The sequence below is a fragment of the Gasterosteus aculeatus genome, chromosome 4, assembly GCF_964276395.1.
Source record: "Gasterosteus aculeatus chromosome 4, fGasAcu3.hap1.1, whole genome shotgun sequence".
Taxonomy (NCBI): domain Eukaryota; kingdom Metazoa; phylum Chordata; class Actinopteri; order Perciformes; family Gasterosteidae; genus Gasterosteus; species Gasterosteus aculeatus.
In genome coordinates this window covers 36,121,918-36,142,207 of record NC_135691.1, presented here as the reverse complement: position 1 = coordinate 36,142,207, position 20,290 = coordinate 36,121,918, and the positions used below count along the sequence as shown (strand labels likewise).

Genomic DNA, 20,290 nt, shown 5'->3' with positions numbered 1-20,290 from the left:
AATTTATTTTTTCATTCTAGATCCCAATAGGATACATTTTTCTATTTTATACAGTAAATTTGTAAATTGCACATGTCATTCTTCCAGCACTGGGTTGTTTGTGTTGTTGTCCATTGTCTCATTGTCTTACTGACAAATGTTATGCACCAAACGCCATGTCAAATTCCTTGTATTTCTAATATACTTTGGCGATAAATGTTCCGGATTCCTGATTCCAGATTTTTGTTTACTTTCTGTTTGAAGGTCTCAGTGTTTCTGCTAACGGGATCACTTTCGTGACCTTACTTTTTATACGTGCAATTTTTGCTTCTGCATTTCTGTCTTTCTTTCGGTTTATGATGAGAGATCTTGGAGCACAAATGTGTTTTGGGACAGAGACAGAAGTTAGAAGTGGAATTGTCATAAAAACTATTATCATTTTCCTCCTTGTTATATCTTTGTAAAAGTAATTCTCACCACTTAATCTTGGATTTGCACACAGACGGAAAGCATGTTTGACTTCATGCTGAACTTTGAGTTTTAGAGTCAGTTAAAAAAAAAACATTTAAAGTTAATGATATGTATTATGTGATGTTTTTTGAGTGGATTAACCCTTTAAGACCATATGTTTAATTGTGTAAACAGCTAACAGCTTTATTCAGTCACTTTATGAGCTGCATTATTGGGCAAACAAACTCTTTGTAAGATTTTTATTAAAATCTTGAGTTGAATTTATCTAAACAAAAAAGCTCTACAGTAAAATAAATATATGCAGTAGAACAGTTTTGGATATTTACATGTTGTTTGTTAAGTAATCATCACATACAGATATTTTTAATGTTTTTTTTTAAAGTGCTGAAATGTCTTCAGATGTATTTGGTTGTAAACTTTAAGAAGCTGTGGACACTGATGACACTTCTGTCTTTGAAGAAACCTCAGAAGATTCATCCATTGGTTTCCCAAAAACGGTCTCCATGATGCAGGCGTTAAACTGTTGAGGAAAATAACAGTTAACATTACAACTTCTACTTTATCGGGCCTGACCTGAGTACAAAATTCAAATTAATCACATCTCTGAACATGCTCAGCATCCAACGTTCATCTCATTCTGCGGGATGATCAAGGTGTCTTAAGGTGTAACAGCGTGAGTTCCCAATTACATTTTTAACTCACCCCGCCTTCTAGTTTTGGGGTCAACTCTGCTCACCTGTTTGTTCATGAAGGCATAGATGAGTGGGTTGTAGACACACGAGCTTTTGGAGAAATATGCAGGGACGGTGACGAGTCGATAATCTTTGTTTTCGTCTGGAGAGAAGGCAAACCAAAGACCTGTTATGGCGTAGGGAGCGTAACATGCAACGAAGGATCCCACCATGACTATTATCATCTTGGACACTTCCTTCTCGGCCTTCTGGGTTGATTCCGACTCCGCCTGCTGAGCTGCTACCTGAAAACAAGAATCAAAACGAGGACCTTCAATAACGGTTGATCAACTGATTGGTTGAAGAAGTTTGTTTGACTTTTACTCACAGCTCGAAGAGCACCCAGTAACTGAGAGTAGGAGAAGATGATGATGCTGAGCGGCATTATGAAGCAGGTCACAATCAGGAAGTATAAGTAGGAGGTGCAGTTGAACTCCACGTTGTGAGTATACCAGTCAGGTCCACAGGAGCAGCCTAGACCTTCAGGGATGTACCTGAAAACAACACGGTTGATGTGTAAAATGTCAGCTATCTGTAGAAAGTCTCTGGCGTCTGTGTGTTACTCACCTGCTCCAGCCGAAGAAAGGTGGGCTGGAACAACAGATTCCCATAAACCAGGTGAAGGCGACAGCACCGAGAGCGTGGTTACTGGTAAACTTAAAGGCTCCAAAAGGTTTACAGATGATCAGATATCTCTCGAAAGACAAAACAGCCAAAGACCAGGCTGTCACCAGTCCTGCGGTAGCCAGAGGGGGTTAATGCATGACGGTACAAATAAAATGCAAAAAAAAAAAATCGACAGAATCAGCGGTTTTGCTAAGATCAAATAGAACTGTTTGTATTTAAATTTTACACGAAAATATACTATATTATTTGGTCCGCCAGCCAGAGATTTAAGAGAACCAATGCACAGCTGGAGTCTCCCTGTTCACATGTTTTTTTACCTGCTACGGATCCCATCGCAGCCTCCAGCGCGCACAAGGTGTAACCCAGGAAGTAGTAACCCCTCGCAGATGCGACAAACACCTGACTGACCGAGAAGGTGACAAAGATGAATCCTGCCAAGGTGATGTTGACGAGGATGTAGTTGAGTGGGACCCTGAGCTTCTTGTATTTGGCTGTGACGAGAAGAACGGTAAAGTTTAGGGGGGTTCCAGCGAAAAAGACGAAACCCATAAATGCGGTCTGAAGGTAAAACGCCCACATAGGGGCAAGGTAATACTGTGGCCCCTCAAAGGGGTCCACTTTAGAAATGTTCTCATACAAGTGGAAGTGTTTCCCCATCGTGATTCTGGGATTTCTGTTACTCCTGACGACTACAGCCTCCTTAAATACTCTCATAAACCACTTACACTAAAGATTTACGCTGGAGAGCTGCTTTACTTTTTCTAAAGTCACATTTTAGGATTAACATCGTCACATTTAATCTTTAATCTGTTTAGAGACAGGATTTACAGTCAAAGCAGGCTGATATCAACGGCAACACGTAACGTCCTTATGTTCTCCAAGCCTTAATACAAAGAAAGTAAATGTTGCAATGTTTGTCTGATATGTACGAAATTAAAACTGTTAACTCTCAAGAACTGAACTAGACCTAAGGATAAACGTGTGGCAACATTTTCATGTTAACCCTTAGAGTTCCACATTGTAGAAAGAGCAGTGTACATCATCCGACAGCTGAGAACATGAAGACTAATTTACCTTTCTGTGATTTAACGACGAGTCATTTTGTTGTAGAAAGTGTAAAGGAAGTCTTTATTGTTAATATACATGGGGGGGAATAAATGCTCTGAATGCTCTTTGTCTCTGCTTTGTGCTTGTGGAGTTTTGCGAGGTCACAAAAGCTAATTGCATACAGTGATCTCAAAATGGGGAATGGTTACTAAGGAGACCAACATCATCACCTAGGAAAACATTGTGTAGATTGTCAGAGTTCCAATCAAATCATAATTCCAGTTTAAAGCAGACACAAATAACACAACCGTACAAGATTCTGTGTCATCTTTATTCACCTCTCTTGAGGTTAGCGGTCAAAGGTCACCTTCAAATTACTATACTCATCAGAATAAAGCCCAACTTTGCAAAACTATACGATGAGCCTCATATGTAAGTTTAAGACTTATCCCACAGTATACTCTCACAACAAATACCTACATTATTTATTAGATTCAGAGATAGAAGATTCAGAGATAGAAGATTTAAAGATAGAAGTATCGGAGAGTCAGAGAAGGAAGTGTCCGAGATATTTGACTTAAAGGAGACTTAAAGAGACTGTGAGTCAGTCACACAGCAGACTGATCACAACCAGATCAGAATACCGTGAACAAACATCATAGCAGTTTTACTGAAACCATCACATACCAGACATTGTCCATGAAGTAATTCCTTGAGTCTTCACAGAGAAATAAAAATGGGTGTTAGTTTAATGTGCTGCTAGTCAATAAATTAGCTCTGCTTGATCCAATCTTCATATTACGTTAACCCTTTCATAAACAGTCTGTTCTCATGTCAAACTGTTTCACTTCTGAAACCTTGATCTACATTTAATTAACCACTTCATTAAAGAATTAAAGATTGTAATCCCAACTGCAGTTGCAGTAAAGTAGTTGTGTTTGTTATTAGTAGTTGTGTTTGTTATTAGGCCATCACACACTAATACAATAAAGAAAGATCTGATCAAATCAAGTATAAAATATGACTGATGAGGCAGAAAAACATGTATATGCCTTTCCGTAATTATTACCAATTTACTAACATTTCCCCTTTTAATCCCGTTTTTAGCTTTTTAGGGAAAACTTACAAACGTCTCTCAAATCATATTCACACACGCAGTGACTTTTCTTTAACATTGTTTTAATTATTTTATAATAAACCAAAACACGAAATGCCACAACGGTAGATGTTACAAACAATGGAGTTATGTGATCTTAGTACCTATGTCGAGTTAATAAATGAGTTCATATATGTTATTTATGTTTATTTAAAAATCTCTACTCAATAAAAGATGTAAGGAAGTACATGTGAGTAATACATGTTTTGCAAGGCCTAAGTTAATGTATATCTAGATGTATACAGTATTAACTTTGACATTTCACCATTAATATAGTTATTTTCTGGTCTCCATGTTATTTTATGAGCTATCACAATACTGAGGAATGTTTTAATTAAATATTTCCATTACATTCATTTTGTTTTCTTTGTATTAAGAGATCATTTATTAACATTAGACAAGGTTTGGATTCATTCCAGCTCCCTTTCAACATCAAACCAAAGTTTCTTCTCAACACATGATGATGAATATAAAGTATAAAAATATCAAAGTACTTAGTAATCCCTATGATACTCCTAAGTCCTGGCACCATGTCATGAACTCAGAAATCCCTCTCAGCACTTCCACAATGTGCTCAGTACTTGGTATCAAAAGTACTTGACTGGAGGTCAATGTGAATACCAATCTAATTAGGTGTACATGTCTATTCTATTTTCATGTAAATATTATATAAATAGTGATTAGTGTTCTTTGTGATTATATGATATTCATACAGTTATAGCCAGTGTTCTATGTGATGGTATAATATGTATTAAGTTATCATCAGTGTTTTATGTGAATATATATATTATATTATATATATTTATACAGATATAATCAGAGCTTTATATGATATGTTATGTATTCAGTTATCGTCAGTGTTCTTTGTCACTATATGATATTTATACAGTTATCACGAATCAGAGATCAGGAACATGGACAGTGAGAAAATAGACAACAAGACAAATAACTAAAATGACATGTTCAATTTACAATTTAAATCTACAGTATAAAATAGAAGGCTATAGGCTAGGGAATCATTTATATATAAGGTGGTCTATGTGATTATGTTATATTTATACAGTTAAAGTCAGTGTTGTTTGTGAATATGTGATATGTTTATAGTTATAGTCAGTGGTCTATGTGATTATATGATATTTATACAGTTAGATTCACCTGCAGTTTTATGGCACCTCTAACTCAAACAGTGCTGCCCCAGGGATTACAATGTGCTTTTGCTTCCACATAAATGAGTGTGTTTCACGCAGCACAGTGACGTTGTCTGCAGAAGCAGGTGGTCTGCACACAAAAATCCAATAAGAACCTTTTGGTTTACAGTCCGTGCGACTTTAGATGTAATCCGGATGTTTCAGATTTACCTGAGCAGGTGGTCCTGCTCAATCCGGAAAATCCTCAAAACATCGTCAGATCATCAGATTAGACACAAAAAGACCTTGCAGCTCAAACTGGTTAATCTGAGGACGAGGATAAAGATGCTAATCTCCGCCTCCTTTTTAAAAACCCTCCAGTTCTTCATCACTTCATCTTCAATTGGTCACTTCATCTTGTGTTGGAGGTTGTTCTGGTCTTCATTCCTTCATCTAGTCTTGGAGGCTGTTCTGGTCTTCAGCACTTCTGGTTCTGGTCTTGGAATCTGGTCTGGTCTTCATCACCTCATAGTCTTTGAGGCTGTTCTGGTCTTCATCATTTCTGGTTCTGGTCTTGGAGTCTGTTCTGGTGTTCATCACTTCATAGTCTTGGAGGCTGCTCTGGTCTTCATCATTTCTGGTTCTGATCTTGGAATCTATTCTGGTCTTCATCACTTCATAGTCTTGGAGGCTGTTCTGGTCTTCATCACCTCATAGCCTTGGAGGCTGCTCTGGTCTTCATCATTTCTGGTTCTGGTCTTGGAGTCTGTTCTGGTGTTCATCACTTCATAGTCTTGGAGGCTGCTCTGGTCTTCATCATTTCTGGTTCTGATCTTGGAATCTATTCTGGTCTTCATCCCTTCATAGTCTTGGAGGCTGTTCTGGCCTTCATCACCTCTGGTATTGGTCTTGGAGGCTGTTCTGGTCTTCATCACCTCATAGTCTTGGAGGCTTTTTTAGTCTTCATCCCTTCTGGTTTCGGTCTTGGAATTGGTTCTGGTCTTCATCATTACTGGTTATGGTCTTGGTCTAAGTAGGAGATGAAGTAGTAGAACCCCCCCCCCCCCCTCTACACACACACAAACACCTGAGTTAACATGTGCTAATTTGCTCACTCTGTTGTTCAGGTTTTTGTCTCGTTCAGATTGTGACTTTTTGAGATTATAGACAAATGTTTCCTTCTCATCAGGCCGTGGTTTTCGAGGTAAGTTCTACAGTCTAAATGTACGACTTCTTTAGTACCAGTTATTTTACTATGATGTGAAATCTCCTCACCTACTTCCCTCTTAACAACAACTTGTTTTTCTCTCTGAAACTCTGACAAGACAAGGAGGATAAACTCCTGATATAAACCTGATAATCAATAATCCCTGTCGGAGCCCGGGCTGATGCACTGCTGATATTAACCTGATAATCAATAATCTGTGTTGGAGCCGGGGAGGATGCATTGCTGATATAAACCTGATAATCAATTAACCTGATACGTATTGATCCATCATCAAAGCTGGGGCTGTATCATAACCAGTCTGGTTATTTTAGAAGCATGGGTATGATACGACCTCAGTTTGTTGATGATTTTCTTCCAGAAACACACTGAGGTGATTTCCTTCACATTGCAGTCAGTTTTCGTAGAGGATGTTAATATTTTAAGTAATGTATTTATATTAAACATACATCTTTATATGGAGTCATAACATGTTGAATGATTTTATTTTGTATTCTGTGTTGTGATTGTTTTGTTTGTATGAAAAATAAATGGCATTTAAAGAACATAACAACACAATAAACTTATTTGATTAAAGCTTTGTTTCAAGTTTCATTTTGATATGTGGACCAATAGAAGGAAAAGGGTGGATGTCAATTTCACAAAATACTTTATAGAATTACAAATATTAGAAATAATATCCCATAGAAAATATGTTGGGGGGTTTTAATGTATACATTTTACTGTTTACAAATTATCTAACTATAAAACACAAATATCTGTCTGTGTAGGGCTTCAATATGAACACACATAGAATAAACAAGGATTACGGGGGCCTGCGTAGACCATAGTCTCAGGAGGTCATCTCTGGCCTTGATGTCTGGACCTGACGTCTGGACACTAGTCTATGTTCTCCGGACACCAGCCTCTTAACCTGGTCTCTCCACAGATCTGGACAGTGGTCTCTGGATGTTGTTTCTGGACGTAGTCTCTGGTCTCTGGACCAAGTGGTTCTTTAGACCTGGTCTCTCTCCTTACCTGGTGTCAGGATATTAGTTTCTGAACCTGGTCTCTCCACAGACCTGGTCTCTGCTTCTGGTCGCCAGACCTGGTCTCAAACCTAGTCTTCGGGCACGGTCTCCAGACCTGGTCTCTGGACCTTGTCTCTGGTCTCTCTCAGGACCTAGTCTGTGGACCTGTTCCCACCACTAACTTTGTCTCTTGGCCACATTGGTAAACACTGATGTGTGTTATTTTTTTCTCCACAACAGTAAGTGCACCGCGTTCACAGAGGCACCTTGTTGTCTACTGAAGGGGGTTCTATGTGAAGTGCTGCGACCATGACAGAGCGGAACTAATGTTTCTGCCTGTTTTTCCTGCCGGGACATGATCGTAGTTGCACGCGGGAAGCCTGTGCGAGATGGCGGTCGACACACAGACCGTGTAGGACTCTTAGAGATCCGTCGTGTGGGTTAACTTTTTGCCTTATCTAATCCCAGCGTCTGAAGTGAGCTATGGAGGGGGGGAAACCAAACCTGACTCTGGTCTACCAGGCGGTCCAGGCCCTGTACCACGACCCGGACCCGTCCGGGAAGGAGCGAGCCTCGGTGTGGCTCGGGGAGCTCCAGAGATCGGTAAGAAAATGGGAGAGGCCAGGAGACCGGGGCGCGAGTCCGGTCGTGTGGAGGACGGGGGGGCTCTGGTGTACACTCATTGTGGTCGGTTTGGACCGAGTTTAAAAAATGTTCCTGATCAATAAGGCACAGGTGAAGTGAACTGCGCAGTGTCACAGGAACCGCAGGTTCACGTTAGCATCATAGCTAAGCTAAGCTAGCTAAATGAATGGATCACAACACAAACTGTTGGCTCTATGCGGACCTTAGCTAGCTGCCTGTCTCGAGTTTATTACGTCGACACCCACCGCGGGATTTTTCATTGAAATACGTTTAAAATGTGTGTTTTCAGACGAAGCGTCAGTGATTTCGTCTCAGAGGAGTTCAGCAGGCCCACATCTAGCTCTATTAGCATGTTAGCATGGCTAATGTCACTGTTGCACGGAAGTTTAGTCTCTCAACGAGTTAAAGATGTGAAGTCAGTGGTTACTGACTCAAGTCTCCCTCGGCCTAACTGACAGGAAGCGTCAAACTAAACGTTATTGATACGGGTCACGTTTTATTTCCTGCAGAAGAATCGAAAGTCAGTTTCAGCGGAAAACCTGTAAACGTGAGATACCGATGATCCCCACAGTGCAACGTCACGTGGGTTAGGCAAGGGTTAAGAGTAGCGACCACACAGGTGATGATGGTGACATTACTCTGTTCTGGATGGTTTGTAGCAGGGCGTGGACTTCATCATCAGTGTGAGTCTGAGGGATCTGGTTCAGCAGGTTCTGGTTCTTGTGTCCCTCATTAGGCCGTGTACTTTGGGTGTTTATCACCATGGTGATTGGCTAATAAAAATGATGCTCCAGTATGTGTTGCACCTTCACAGATCACCCTCGTCCCACTGCTAATGGCTGGATTCAGTTAAAACGCATCTGGACTGTTGTGGTTAGTCAGGACGTCCCGGATTATATTTTTTTGTTTGTTCAATTTGGGTCTGAAGCCCTGCGGACCAGAGTCCAGATGTTTGCTGTGTTTCTCTTCATCGTTCCTCAGATCCTCAGTCAGTGGTGCTGTGTGTCCTTATACACACATTGGACTCTTAACCAGTGTTTCTCCTACTATTACATAGCACCTCAGAAAGTCTCAACATTACAATGCTGCTCTTCTTTCTGCGCGCAGCAGAGTTTTGCCCCAATGTGCACACAAACAGGTGAGCACACTCCTGCCAGTAGACTGAGAACTGATTATAGAGTGCTGTACTCCCTCCTAAACCTCATGGGGCTTCGTGTTTAAGAATCTTCATCTTAGACCAGAGAGCTGGTGGTCTTACCTGGTCTCAGATCTGCAGTGTGTTGGCTTCTACCAACAGAAAACATGAACCCACAGAAGAATAACCAATACTGTTATGTCTTACAGATGGGCGGATCCAACCTCAGGGGCGAGTCTTCTAGGGGGTGCACAATGACGTTAAAATGTGCTTTTTCAAACTCTACCCTAGCCAATAAAAAAACTTTATTGATGCAGTTCTAAAATATCTGCAAAGGCATTTTGTGGAGGAAAAGACTATTATCTTAAAGACAAACGTTACAGATTTGTAATGTCAGGTCTACCTGTCAAAAGCTGATGGTGGGAACCAATTAATGAAATACTAGGAATGATAAAAAAAGGTTTGTTGTGATCGCTTCCTGTCCTACAGATGTATGCTTGGGAGATCTCAGATCAGCTTCTGCAGCTCAAACAGGATGTCGAGTCGTGTTATTTTGCTGCTCAGACGATGAAGATGAAGATCCAGACATCTTTCTACGAGCTTCCACCCGAGACCCACAATGCACTGCGAGAATCGCTACTGACCCACATCCAGAACCTCAAAGACCTGTCACCCATCATCGTCACACAGGTAACACGTCTCACCCAGTACGGGTTGTACGGTACTCAGGAGTCACATGTGACCATCTCCTTTCTTCGATATTGAACAGACAGGAGTTAACGTGTCAAAGTCAGACTCATTATAGAAATAACATCTCAAACACTTGAGCATCACACTGTGGGAACTTTGAACCAACACTTTACCGATAGGCTGTAAAGATGAGAAGGAAAGATAAAATACATAACGCGTTTTGATTCATCCATCAAGACAAAGAGTGAACGTTAGCATGTCGGATGTGTCTATAGTTAAGTTTATAGCTAAACTAAACTTGACTAATTGATGGACGTTAAAGTGTCTGATGATTTAACCTGTTTGTTCGGCTATGATCGCCAGAATTTTCAAACCTTTTTGACATATATCTTGCCACAACTTTTGGTTTCCAAAGTGCGGAAGAACTGCGGCATCTTACAACAGAATAAAAACAAGAAGGAAGTCTTTACAAATAATATAGCTCTACTTTGTCACTTGAAATGAACTGAAGAGGAAGTATTTTAGTATCTATCAGTTAAATTAAAGTTTATTCTCTTAAGTCAATTTGCTTATCTTGTTTTTCTTTTTTCTCAGCTGGCTTTAGCCATTGCAGATCTCGCTCTTCAGATGGCCTCGTGGAAAGGATGCGTTCACACGCTCATAGAAAAGTAAGAATTCCCACCACCACACAGCTGAAACTTTTTAAACAAAGGAGATGTTGACAGACAGGAACCACAAATAACGGATCAGTGAATAAAAACACACTTGTATGTTCAATTCATGCCTGTAGCTGTCCTACCCGCGGGACTCTTACCTGTGACTGTCCTCTCTGACCCACCTGTCCATGTCCCACTCTCAGGTACAACAATGACATCAGCTCCATGCCCTTCCTCATAGAGATTCTCACCGTGCTGCCAGAGGAAGTTCACAGTCGGTCTCTACGAATCGGAGCCAACCGGAGGACAGAAATCATCGAGGATCTGGCTTATTATTCCAGCACTGTTGTCACTTTGCTGGTTTGTTTCTCCAGTTTCGTTTTTGCGACACGTTTGCGCATATGTACACGCGCAAGTGGTCCTTGCAGTGGACAGACTACTGCCTATCAAGTGATTACTTGATCAGAGCTGACTAGATTAATCTTGCACAGTGTATTGGTGCTGAAAAGATCCCGTACGTTAAAGACTATACAATTGTGCATATTTTCAGTGTCGATCTTTCATTAACAATCAGAGCTCTCTCACTGTTCCGCTATCTTAAGCTTCAGATAGCGGAACAGTGAGAGAGCTCTGAGCTCTGAGAAGTAGAAAAGCTAAACAAAGATATTAAAGATTGAGAAAAAAACCCCGCATGAAATCAGATGATATTTATTTATCTATTCATGAAATATACATTTTATTAATTATCATTTAAATAAATATTATTTAAAATGACCTGATTTTTATAGGAAAGAGCCTGAAAGACTTTCACAGAATCAAAACTATTAAATAAATAACCTCAATTGTAAATCATATGGTTTTGACATTGTGACGTGACATGTGGCTGCAAAGTGCTGCCCCTTCATATTTACAACATTTGAAGCCCTCACAGATGACCAGGTGACCTCGGTTAAGTCCCTGAGGTTTCAGAATAAAATAAGAGCCGTTTAGCTTTCTTACATTAGCTCTAAGTTACAATCCATGAATGTAAACTCTTAAAACTCTTTAAAACGCGTTTTGAATCCTAAGTTTAATCACATCCATTAAAAATGAAGCACAACTATATTTGTGTCCTAATTGCATCAAAGACGTCAATACTCAATGTTTATTTTGTGCTAGGCTTAGCTGATAGTTTTCCAGGTTGTGGTTTGTCAGGGTCAGGAGACCTCTATCTCCTTGTTGATGATCCAATGTGATTCTGTGGGATTTTACAAACATTTCTTGAACCGTTTACACTTTCATCACCCTGTTCGTTTTCTACTTATTATCTTAGACGTCCTGTGTGGAGAAGGCAGGAAGCGATGAGAAGATGCTCATCAAGGTCTTTCGCTGTTTGGGTAGCTGGTTCAACCTTGGAGTCCTCGACAGTAACTTCATGGCCAGTAACCAACTGCTCATGGTCCTCTTCCAAGTCCTGGTGAGCTTCAAACTCCTTTTACAGGTTTTCCTATTTCTAAAGGATCATTCTTTAAAAGGACATTTGAAACATCACAGCAGTGACCTGTCCGTGTCCCCACAGCAGAGGGATGAAACCTCCACCAACCTCCACGAGGCGGCGTCGGACTGCGTCTGCTCGTCTCTCTACGCCATAGAGAACGTGGAGAGCAACATGGGTTTGGCTCTTCAGCTCTTCCAGGGTGTCCTGACGCTGGAGACGGCCTATCACATGGCGGTGGCTCGAGAAGACCTCGACAAGTGAGGACCATTCAATTCATCCCATTCGTAGCTCCTTCAAAACACACTTCTGGCTGGAGGATCATGATCTCCGTTTGTGTGTGTGGGAGGGATATATTGAATAAGCATCAGTCAACAGCTCATCTCTGCTTCAACAAACTCTGAATATTTATATTTTCTAATTATGTCTGCATGTCCAAGGACTTCCCATAGTGTCATTGAGTGTTTCGTTCTAACATTAATCCCTTATCCACGACTGTTAACCTCTGACCTGGTAGGGATTGTTACTGTGTGCACCTTTCTGGTTTAATAAGCGTTTGTAACTTAATCAGCCACAACAGTAAAAGAAGAAGTAAAGAAGCTTCTGGTTTTAACTGGAGCGCTGTCTCTATCACCCGTGATGGGCTAGCTTAAGACCAAGAAAAGAGTGACTAGCATTAGTACAACTGGACAGTCCCGACGTGGAGACTCCTGTGACACTCCATGTCCAAACCCCCCCTCACCCCCAGCAGAATGAGAGATGAGATGTGAGCTAACATGTAGCATATGATCCACTGGCGTATGCACACATATGATGTATGACCACATGGCAGACACGGTAACAATACGTGTTATGCATACAGAATGCCTTGAAGATACAAAATATGTTAAAGTCATTAAAGCGAGGAGACACAAGGTAAATAAAACATGTTGCATGTTCATGTTTGTATTTCTGTCCTCCAGGGTGCTGAACTACTGCAGGATCTTTACCGAACTCTGCGAGACATTTTTAGAGACGACCGTCAGGAGTCCAGGCCAGGGAATGGGAGACCTGAGGACACTTGAGCTTCTGCTGATCTGTGCAGGACACCCGCAATATGAGGTCCAAAAATAACCACACCTTCAGTTTGATCTACTTAAATTCTTGATAATAATCCTCTTTCCTGGTTTCCCTGTTTTCTGGTCCTTGGTCCGATCCAGGTTGTGGAGATCTCCTTTAACTTCTGGTACCGCCTCGGAGAACATCTGTATAAAATAAATGATGCAGCTCTTCACAACATCTTCAGACCATACATCCAGAGACTTCTGCACTGTTTGGCCCGACACTGTCAACTCGATCCAGACCACGTAAGTCACCTGAGCAGGTCGACACAGAACCACAAGTGATGGACCATCAACCAGAACACAAAGTTTGGTTTTAGTCACATTGACAGGAGCCTGGAGTCAGGACTGTTCTCTTAGTTGACGTTTAAAAGACCGCAGAACTAAAACCATCAAATTGTTTCGACCCAATAGGACGGAATCCCGGAGGACACTGATGATTTTGGGGAGTTCAGGATGAGAGTCTCTGACCTTGTTAAAGATGTCATTTTTCTTGTTGGATCCATGGAGTGTTTCTCTCAGGTAAAATTTGGATGTACAACAACAGGCTTGCTTTCTATTCTGTGAACATTTGTATTGATTATTTTTCTTCTCATTCGAATATTTTTATTTAAAAGCTTCTGATAGTCCTTGTTCTTTCTGCTTACATGAAGAATTATTTCCCCATCGTCTGTATAGTTTTCTGTAAATAAACACTAGATCACCATTACAAAGTTAAAGCAACACATTTAGTTTTTAACAATTTTAGGAAAGTAACTAGACAGTTGTGAAGATGCAATTGTGTCTGGAGACTTACTTTCAACTAAAGTCCTTCAAAAGAAAAAGGAAATTGTAAAAGAAATGGAATATCGGAATTGGTAAAATTGCAATACATTTATCTATATTTTACTTCTATTTTAAGAGATCTTCTCTTTGTTCTCAGTTATATTCTACGTTAAAAGAAGGAAACCCTTCCTGGGAGGTGACGGAAGCTGTTCTATTCATCATGGCTGCGATCGCGAAAAGTGTTGATCCGTGAGTACCAAAAACAGAAAAAGAAAAAAATGGGGGCGTCCGTGCTGCACGGAGAAGAGAGGGAGCGCCGGGAACCGCAGGGTTGGCAGTTCGAACCCCGGCTGCTCCATGTCCCATGTCGAAGTGTCCCTGAGCAAGACACCTGATCCCCAACGGCTCCCCGGGCACCTTTACGCAGCTACTGTGTGGCTTAGGTTTAAATGCCTAGAACAAATTCCTCTATGTGTAAATTAATACTTACAATAAAAATGGCTGCTTCCTCTTAATTTTTTACTACGGTAGGGTTAGGGTTGTTTTAATAATCACAAGGTTGTTTCCTCCTGGCAAAGTTTGACGGAAACACGTGAAGGATATCTGTAAAACCATCTTGCCATGTTGTTGTTTCGGAATCTGTGACTTGCCGGTTTAAAGTGAAAGTAAAGCCGTGTGTGTTCTTCAGAGAAAACAACCCAACGCTGTCGGAGGTGTTGCAGCAGGTGGTTTTACTTCCGGAAACCGTCCACATGGCAGTTCGTTACACGAGCATCGAGCTGGTCGGGGAGATGAGCGAGGTTGTCGACAGAAACCCAAGATTCCTTGGTATGATTTCATGATTTAAACTAAAGCAACCCCTAACACGACTGTGAAGGTTTCTTTTGCAAACCCTGACTTTGTATTCCCTCTTCCTGCCAGACCCTGTGTTAAATTACCTGATGAAAGGCCTCAGAGAGAAATCCCTGGCGTCGGCAGCTGCGAAGGCAATCCACAACATCTGCTCAGTATGCAGAGATCACATGGCTCAGCACTTCCAGGGTCTGCTGGACATCGCTCGGGCCCTCGACTCCTTTGTCCTGTCAACTGAGGCCGCTGTAGGATTGCTTAAAGGTACAAAAGAACACTTGAACCCTGGACCGTGCTGGCTAATTAGTACCTGACTCCCAACACATACGATAAGTAACGTAAGGCTATTTAGTTTGTTTAATGAAAGAAGTTGGATAGACATGTCCTGTAGGAAAAGGTAACCCTAAATGACTTCTGTTGGGAACTGGCGCCAAAAAGAAATTGAAATGAACCTGACATTATTAGATGGGGAGGGCCCACCTTAATATGTTTGTTAACCCACTTGTACAGGTACAGCTCTGGTCCTGGCCCGTCTTCCCCTGGAGAAGATTGCAGAATGTCTCAGTGATCTCTGTGCTGTGCAAGTTATAGCACTGAAAAAGGTCAGTGACCTTTCCATCCCCCTTACGCTGAATACAAGCATTAATAATCAAACTAATACCAAAGTTAAACTTTCTTTTTCCGTCAGCTTCTGGCTGAAGAATCTACAAATGGTAAGTCAGCTGATCCCACCGTCTGGCTCGACAGACTGGCTGTTATCTTCAGGTGAGTTTACCTGTATACAAATGTAAAACTTGATTTAAATTGCAAAGCAGCACACTGTACATAGGTTCATACAATTTCTTTGTTTCTCCTACAGGCACACAAACCCCATTGTGGAGAACGGACAGACTCACCCCTGTCAGAAAGTCATTCAGGAGGTAAACACCCAAGCTCACCTGAACTCCTCTGACCTGAATTGGTCCCTGGAGACTAATTTGCATATTTACACACAGTATTGTATTTTTTGAATTACCTCAGAATCATCGGAGCTCCCTCTAGGGACGTTTGTGTGTTATTACTACGTTTTGCTTGCGTCTCAAGGGACCGGTCATAGGACTCGTCTGTATATGTGGTCAATAAACATACCAGCCTGTAGAGTTTGTTTTGCATTCCTCACTTGGGTCATGTGACTCACTTGTAGATCTGGCCAGTGCTGTCGGAGACTCTCAATACTCATCAGGCAGACAACAGGATCGTGGAGCGATGCTGTCGCTGTCTCAGGTTTGCTGTACGATGTGTAGGGAAAGGCTCCGCCTCCCTGCTTCAGCCACTCGTCACTCAGGTGAGACACACATCACATGTCATTTAGCTGACGCTTTTATCCAAAGCAACTTACAATAAGTGCATTTCAACCATAAGGATACAAACCCAAAAGAACAAGAAGCAAGAAAGTGCAATTTCATCAAATTTTTATTTGATTTATGACTTACCAATTGTAGAACTAAAAGTTCTACAATTAGTTTTGAACGCACCTCGACCTGTTGGGTTTTCTTCAAAGGGTTGCGGAGGACTGATTGGATGTCACAATAGATCAGTAATATTGACGTCTAATTAACAAGTCGCGTTTCTTAGTTCAGGTGATAAATCCAAACCCAGAAAGAACCGTAAAATAAATGGTATGTCATCCATCTGTTTATGTTTGACTATTTGTATATCAGTTCTCTCACACTGTGTTGTCTTGAATACTCAATTCATGCGTTTAACACACCTGTATGAGTGCAAATGTGTCAATCGCGTTTTCATTTTAACAAACTTTTTTCGTCATCAGATGGTAAGTGTGTACCAGGTGTATCCACACTCCTGTTTCCTATACCTGGGCAGCATTCTCGTGGACGAGTATGGCATGGAGGAGGGTTGCCGGCAAGGGCTGCTCGACATGTTACAGGTAAGCACACTCAGTTAGTCGTGATGGTCTGTATAGAACTGAATGACGCTAACGGGACGGTACCTGTTGTACGACTGGACTGGTGGGTCGCTGCTCACCACCAGCCAAGAAGCGTAAGCGTTTTTGGGGTCATTGTGTGACTGTGGTGTGGCCAAATACATAAATAGAAACACTGATCTATTCTGACCCGATGATCTCCCGCCCTGCAGGCTCTGTGTATGCCGACTTTCCAGCTGTTGGAGCAGCAGAATGGTCTGAGGAATCATCCTGACACCGTGGATGACCTGTTCAGACTGGCCACCAGGTGAGTCTCCAGGTTCACCTGAAGACATTTATCTACCCTAATCTCTACCTGTACTTTCGCAGAACAGAGCCCGTACAGAGTAGTTGGGACCAGCGCCTGTAATTGGGAGAGTTAGTGGGATTGTTATTAAAGTTAGATATTCTTTCTGTGTGGCCACGGTACTAAATAGCCCATGGACTGGTACCGGTCCACTTTGGACCACTGATTATACTATTAAAATACTGCTGTTAATGTTAAACTGTGTGTCTGTACAGATTACATCACTGCTACATATACTTGTGCTATCTGATGTCCTCTGGTTCAGGTTTGTCCAGAGGAGTCCCGTCACTTTACTCAGCAGCAGCATCATCGTTCACATCATCCAGTGCGCAATCGCTGCCACCTCATTGGATCACCGAGACGCCAACTGCAGCGTGATGAAGTTCGTCCGAGACCTCGTCCACACCGGAGTCGCCAACGATGTCAGTCAACAGGAATACAAAATATTCAAAATAAATTGAAATGTTCCATTTCTGTACCACCAACATGATCAAAAGGTCTGTCCTCAATATTCATATTTGTCTTCTCTAGCATGAAGAGGACTTTGAGGTGAGGAAGCAGCTGATTGGTCAGGCCATGGAGCAGCACGGTCAGCAGCTCATCACTCAGCTGATGCACTCGTGTTGTTTTTGCCTGCCTCCATACACTCTGCCCGACGTGGCCGAGGTGCTGTGGGAGGTCATGGTGTTTGATAGAGCTGTGAGTATAAAGAGTAACAGCGGATCGATTGTATCAGTGCTCATTCACCAGCTCAACTAAACTGTCTTCTGTTTCAGACGTTCTGTCGCTGGTTAGAAAATGCTCTGAAAGGTTTACCAAAGGAGACGTCAGGAGGAGCCGTGACTGTCACTCACAAACAGCTGACTGACTTCCACAAACAGGTCACCAGGTGAGACACTAGCAACATGGTTATGTTCAGGGAGGATGTAAATACTTTTTAATATACTTATTAAAACACCATGAGAATATAGGACGTAGCCTTGTGTTTGACCGAACCAATGGATGAAACTGTTGGGCAGCTTTTGTTTTAGCTTGTTAGCCGTTAGCCAGCTAACATACTGTGCTTGCGTAAACACGGTAGCAGTGGGACATTATGGCTTTTGTACATGTTCACATCGTGTTATGCTCTCTGTAATGTAGAGGGTTTGTGTTACTGTCGGGTGTTAACATTTCTGTGATGTGAATTCCTGCTGTTAAATGCATTGCAAGTTGAAGAAAGGAAGACTGAAAGCAGTTTAGAGTTCAGAGTTGAGGGGAGAGGGAGGCGTTCAGGTGCATTTACAAGGGACAGCGAGGCGTTCAGGTGCACTTAGAGCTGCCAGTGAGGCGTTCTGAAAGGGTATTTGTTTAGACATGTTTATCTAAATTTGCAAGGCCAAATTACTGTGGTCTTCGTAGCAAGTTGAGGCATGTCCGGGCGAAGGTTTTACCATCAATTGGACATTCTTTCTTAAAGACACTGCAGATTCAACCTGGACAGGTATCACAGATGTTACACCTGCTGAAATGGACCACAGTTGGAGTTACTGCATGCTGCATTCCACTAGGCCAAAGAATTCGTTACATTTTTTCCAGGAAGTCATAATGCAAAGTCCTAGTTATTCATATTTCTGCTTGCTGTCCCCAGTGCTGAGGAGTGTAAACAGGTGTGTTGGGCCATCAGAGAGTTCACCAGACTGTTCCGATAGCTGCACCCTTCACACAACACCAGGTAACTATGGACGCCAGCAACTATACTATATATATATATATATATATACTATATATATATATACTATATATATATACTATATATATATATACTATATATATATATACTATATATATATATGTATACTATATATATATATATATGTATACTATATATATATATATATGTATATATATATATGTATACTATATATATATATATATATATAGTATATATATATGCGTATTAGGGCTGGCCGGTATGGCAAAAATGTTATATCACGGTATTTCGTAAGATTCTGACAGTATCTCGGTATATCATTTTTTTTGTCTCATCACATTCATTCATTGACCCCGAAAAGGACCGCCGGCCACCTGAGCAGCTGTTCACCGCTCGCAGGACAACTTGCTCGCAACTGGCTGGCGAGTTAGCTTGTTAGCTGCAGTGGCTGCTAGTGTTGCAACCACACCAGCGGCTCAACCAACTTTGCAATAAATCGTTTTCTGATCTAACTTGCGTCCGTAGTTGAAGATGGAGACAGCTTTTCACATTGGAGTAAAACAAACAGAAGAACTGTACAGAGGAATTCCTCCACGTGTCAAACAGAAGGGGGACGAGTGGCAAATGGACCACTTTAGGCACCACTAGGTTAAGCTAGCTGCTAGGCTACTTCCATCAGGACAGCAGGAAGAGTCGCTAGTTCAACACGTTCCACTTCCAAAATGATCACATGTGCAGAGTAAAATGCAATTAACCAACAGTGTCTAAAATACACGCTATCTAGAGTGATTTCTCATTACTTCATTTAGTCTTTTGAAGGAAAACACACTTTTAATTGCGGTGAAACGAGCTTAGACGACTTTCAAAAGTCTATTGAGAGCCCTAATAAATATATATATATATATTTTTTTTTCTTTGGCCATTTTTTGAACAGCCGTTTCTTTTTCCTCAGGTTAAATCTTTTGTTCCAGATGTTGACATCTGTTTCCTCTTCCTCAGGTTAAATCTTTTGTTGACCAACATTCAGAGGTGACGGCAAAAAGCTGCGACTGCAGACAAGGATCCAAAGGGACGAGATGAAGATGATTAAGACGAGGACGGACTTTGAATGTGAAACAGGACAAATAACTCTAAAGGACTGGCAGAGTGAGTTCTCCACCCCGACCCCCAACCTCACCTGACCACACCTGCAGCAGGTGTCAGGTGGGCGGGGTCGGGTCCAGCAGGTTTCAAGTGGGCGGGGTCAGGACTAGGAGGAGTTCACTAAGTGAACTGATGTGGATTAGTCCTGTCGGATCTTCATCAGTAATCAATTGTAGGACGTGCCTGGCCAACAGTTTTTAAGAGAGGATTTATTTTTTGGGACTTTGGTCGTGATGTTTTTTGTCCGTGCCATACAAAGAGCCAAAAGATTTCCCATGATGCTCTTGGCTGAGGGGCTGCCTGTAGAGGCTTAATGCTGGAGGATTTGGCGTCACCTTTGACCTTTTTAACTTTGGTTGACTTTTAGTTGTTTTTCCACAAAGTGAGACAGAGTGAACTCTGGGTAATAAGACGGAGAGACTGACACCATGACATCATCGGTGATGTAGCCTTGTTGTAAACAATAAACAAAAAACAACTGAAAGAACAAATATGTCTGC

At 41.6% G+C, this 20,290-nt stretch overlaps 2 protein-coding genes across 3 annotated transcripts; one reads left to right on the top strand and one right to left on the bottom strand.

The window, feature by feature from the left end:
• Positions 1–674: 674 nt before the first annotated feature.
• On the bottom strand, positions 675–2,522 carry opn1sw1 (opsin 1 (cone pigments), short-wave-sensitive 1). The gene is made up of 5 exons (XM_040175195.2): positions 2,126–2,522; positions 1,749–1,917; positions 1,510–1,675; positions 1,187–1,426; positions 675–970 (listed from the first exon to the last, which is right to left on the bottom strand). Exons 1-5 carry the CDS (start codon positions 2,520–2,522, stop codon positions 869–871), a joined length of 1,074 nt encoding a protein of 357 aa, XP_040031129.2. The 3' UTR covers positions 675–868.
• Positions 2,523–7,594: 5,072 nt separating this feature from the next.
• Positions 7,595–20,281, top strand: tnpo3 (transportin 3). 2 transcript variants are annotated; one of them, XM_040173027.2, is made up of 23 exons: positions 7,595–7,976; positions 9,643–9,843; positions 10,438–10,511; positions 10,703–10,859; positions 11,812–11,955; positions 12,058–12,233; positions 12,936–13,074; positions 13,173–13,319; positions 13,488–13,595; positions 13,996–14,087; positions 14,527–14,666; positions 14,760–14,951; positions 15,198–15,289; positions 15,376–15,452; positions 15,547–15,607; positions 15,871–16,011; positions 16,498–16,614; positions 16,824–16,918; positions 17,223–17,379; positions 17,489–17,656; positions 17,734–17,846; positions 18,585–18,668; positions 19,647–20,281. In XM_040173027.2, exons 1-22 carry the CDS (start codon positions 7,857–7,859, stop codon positions 18,643–18,645), a joined length of 2,772 nt encoding a protein of 923 aa, XP_040028961.2. In that variant the 5' UTR covers positions 7,595–7,856; the 3' UTR covers positions 18,646–18,668; positions 19,647–20,281. The 2 variants fall into 2 exon arrangements, with proteins under 2 accessions (XP_040028961.2, XP_040028962.2); XM_040173028.2 differs by having other exon boundaries at positions 7,640–7,976; positions 19,600–20,281.
• Positions 20,282–20,290: the final 9 nt, after the last annotated feature.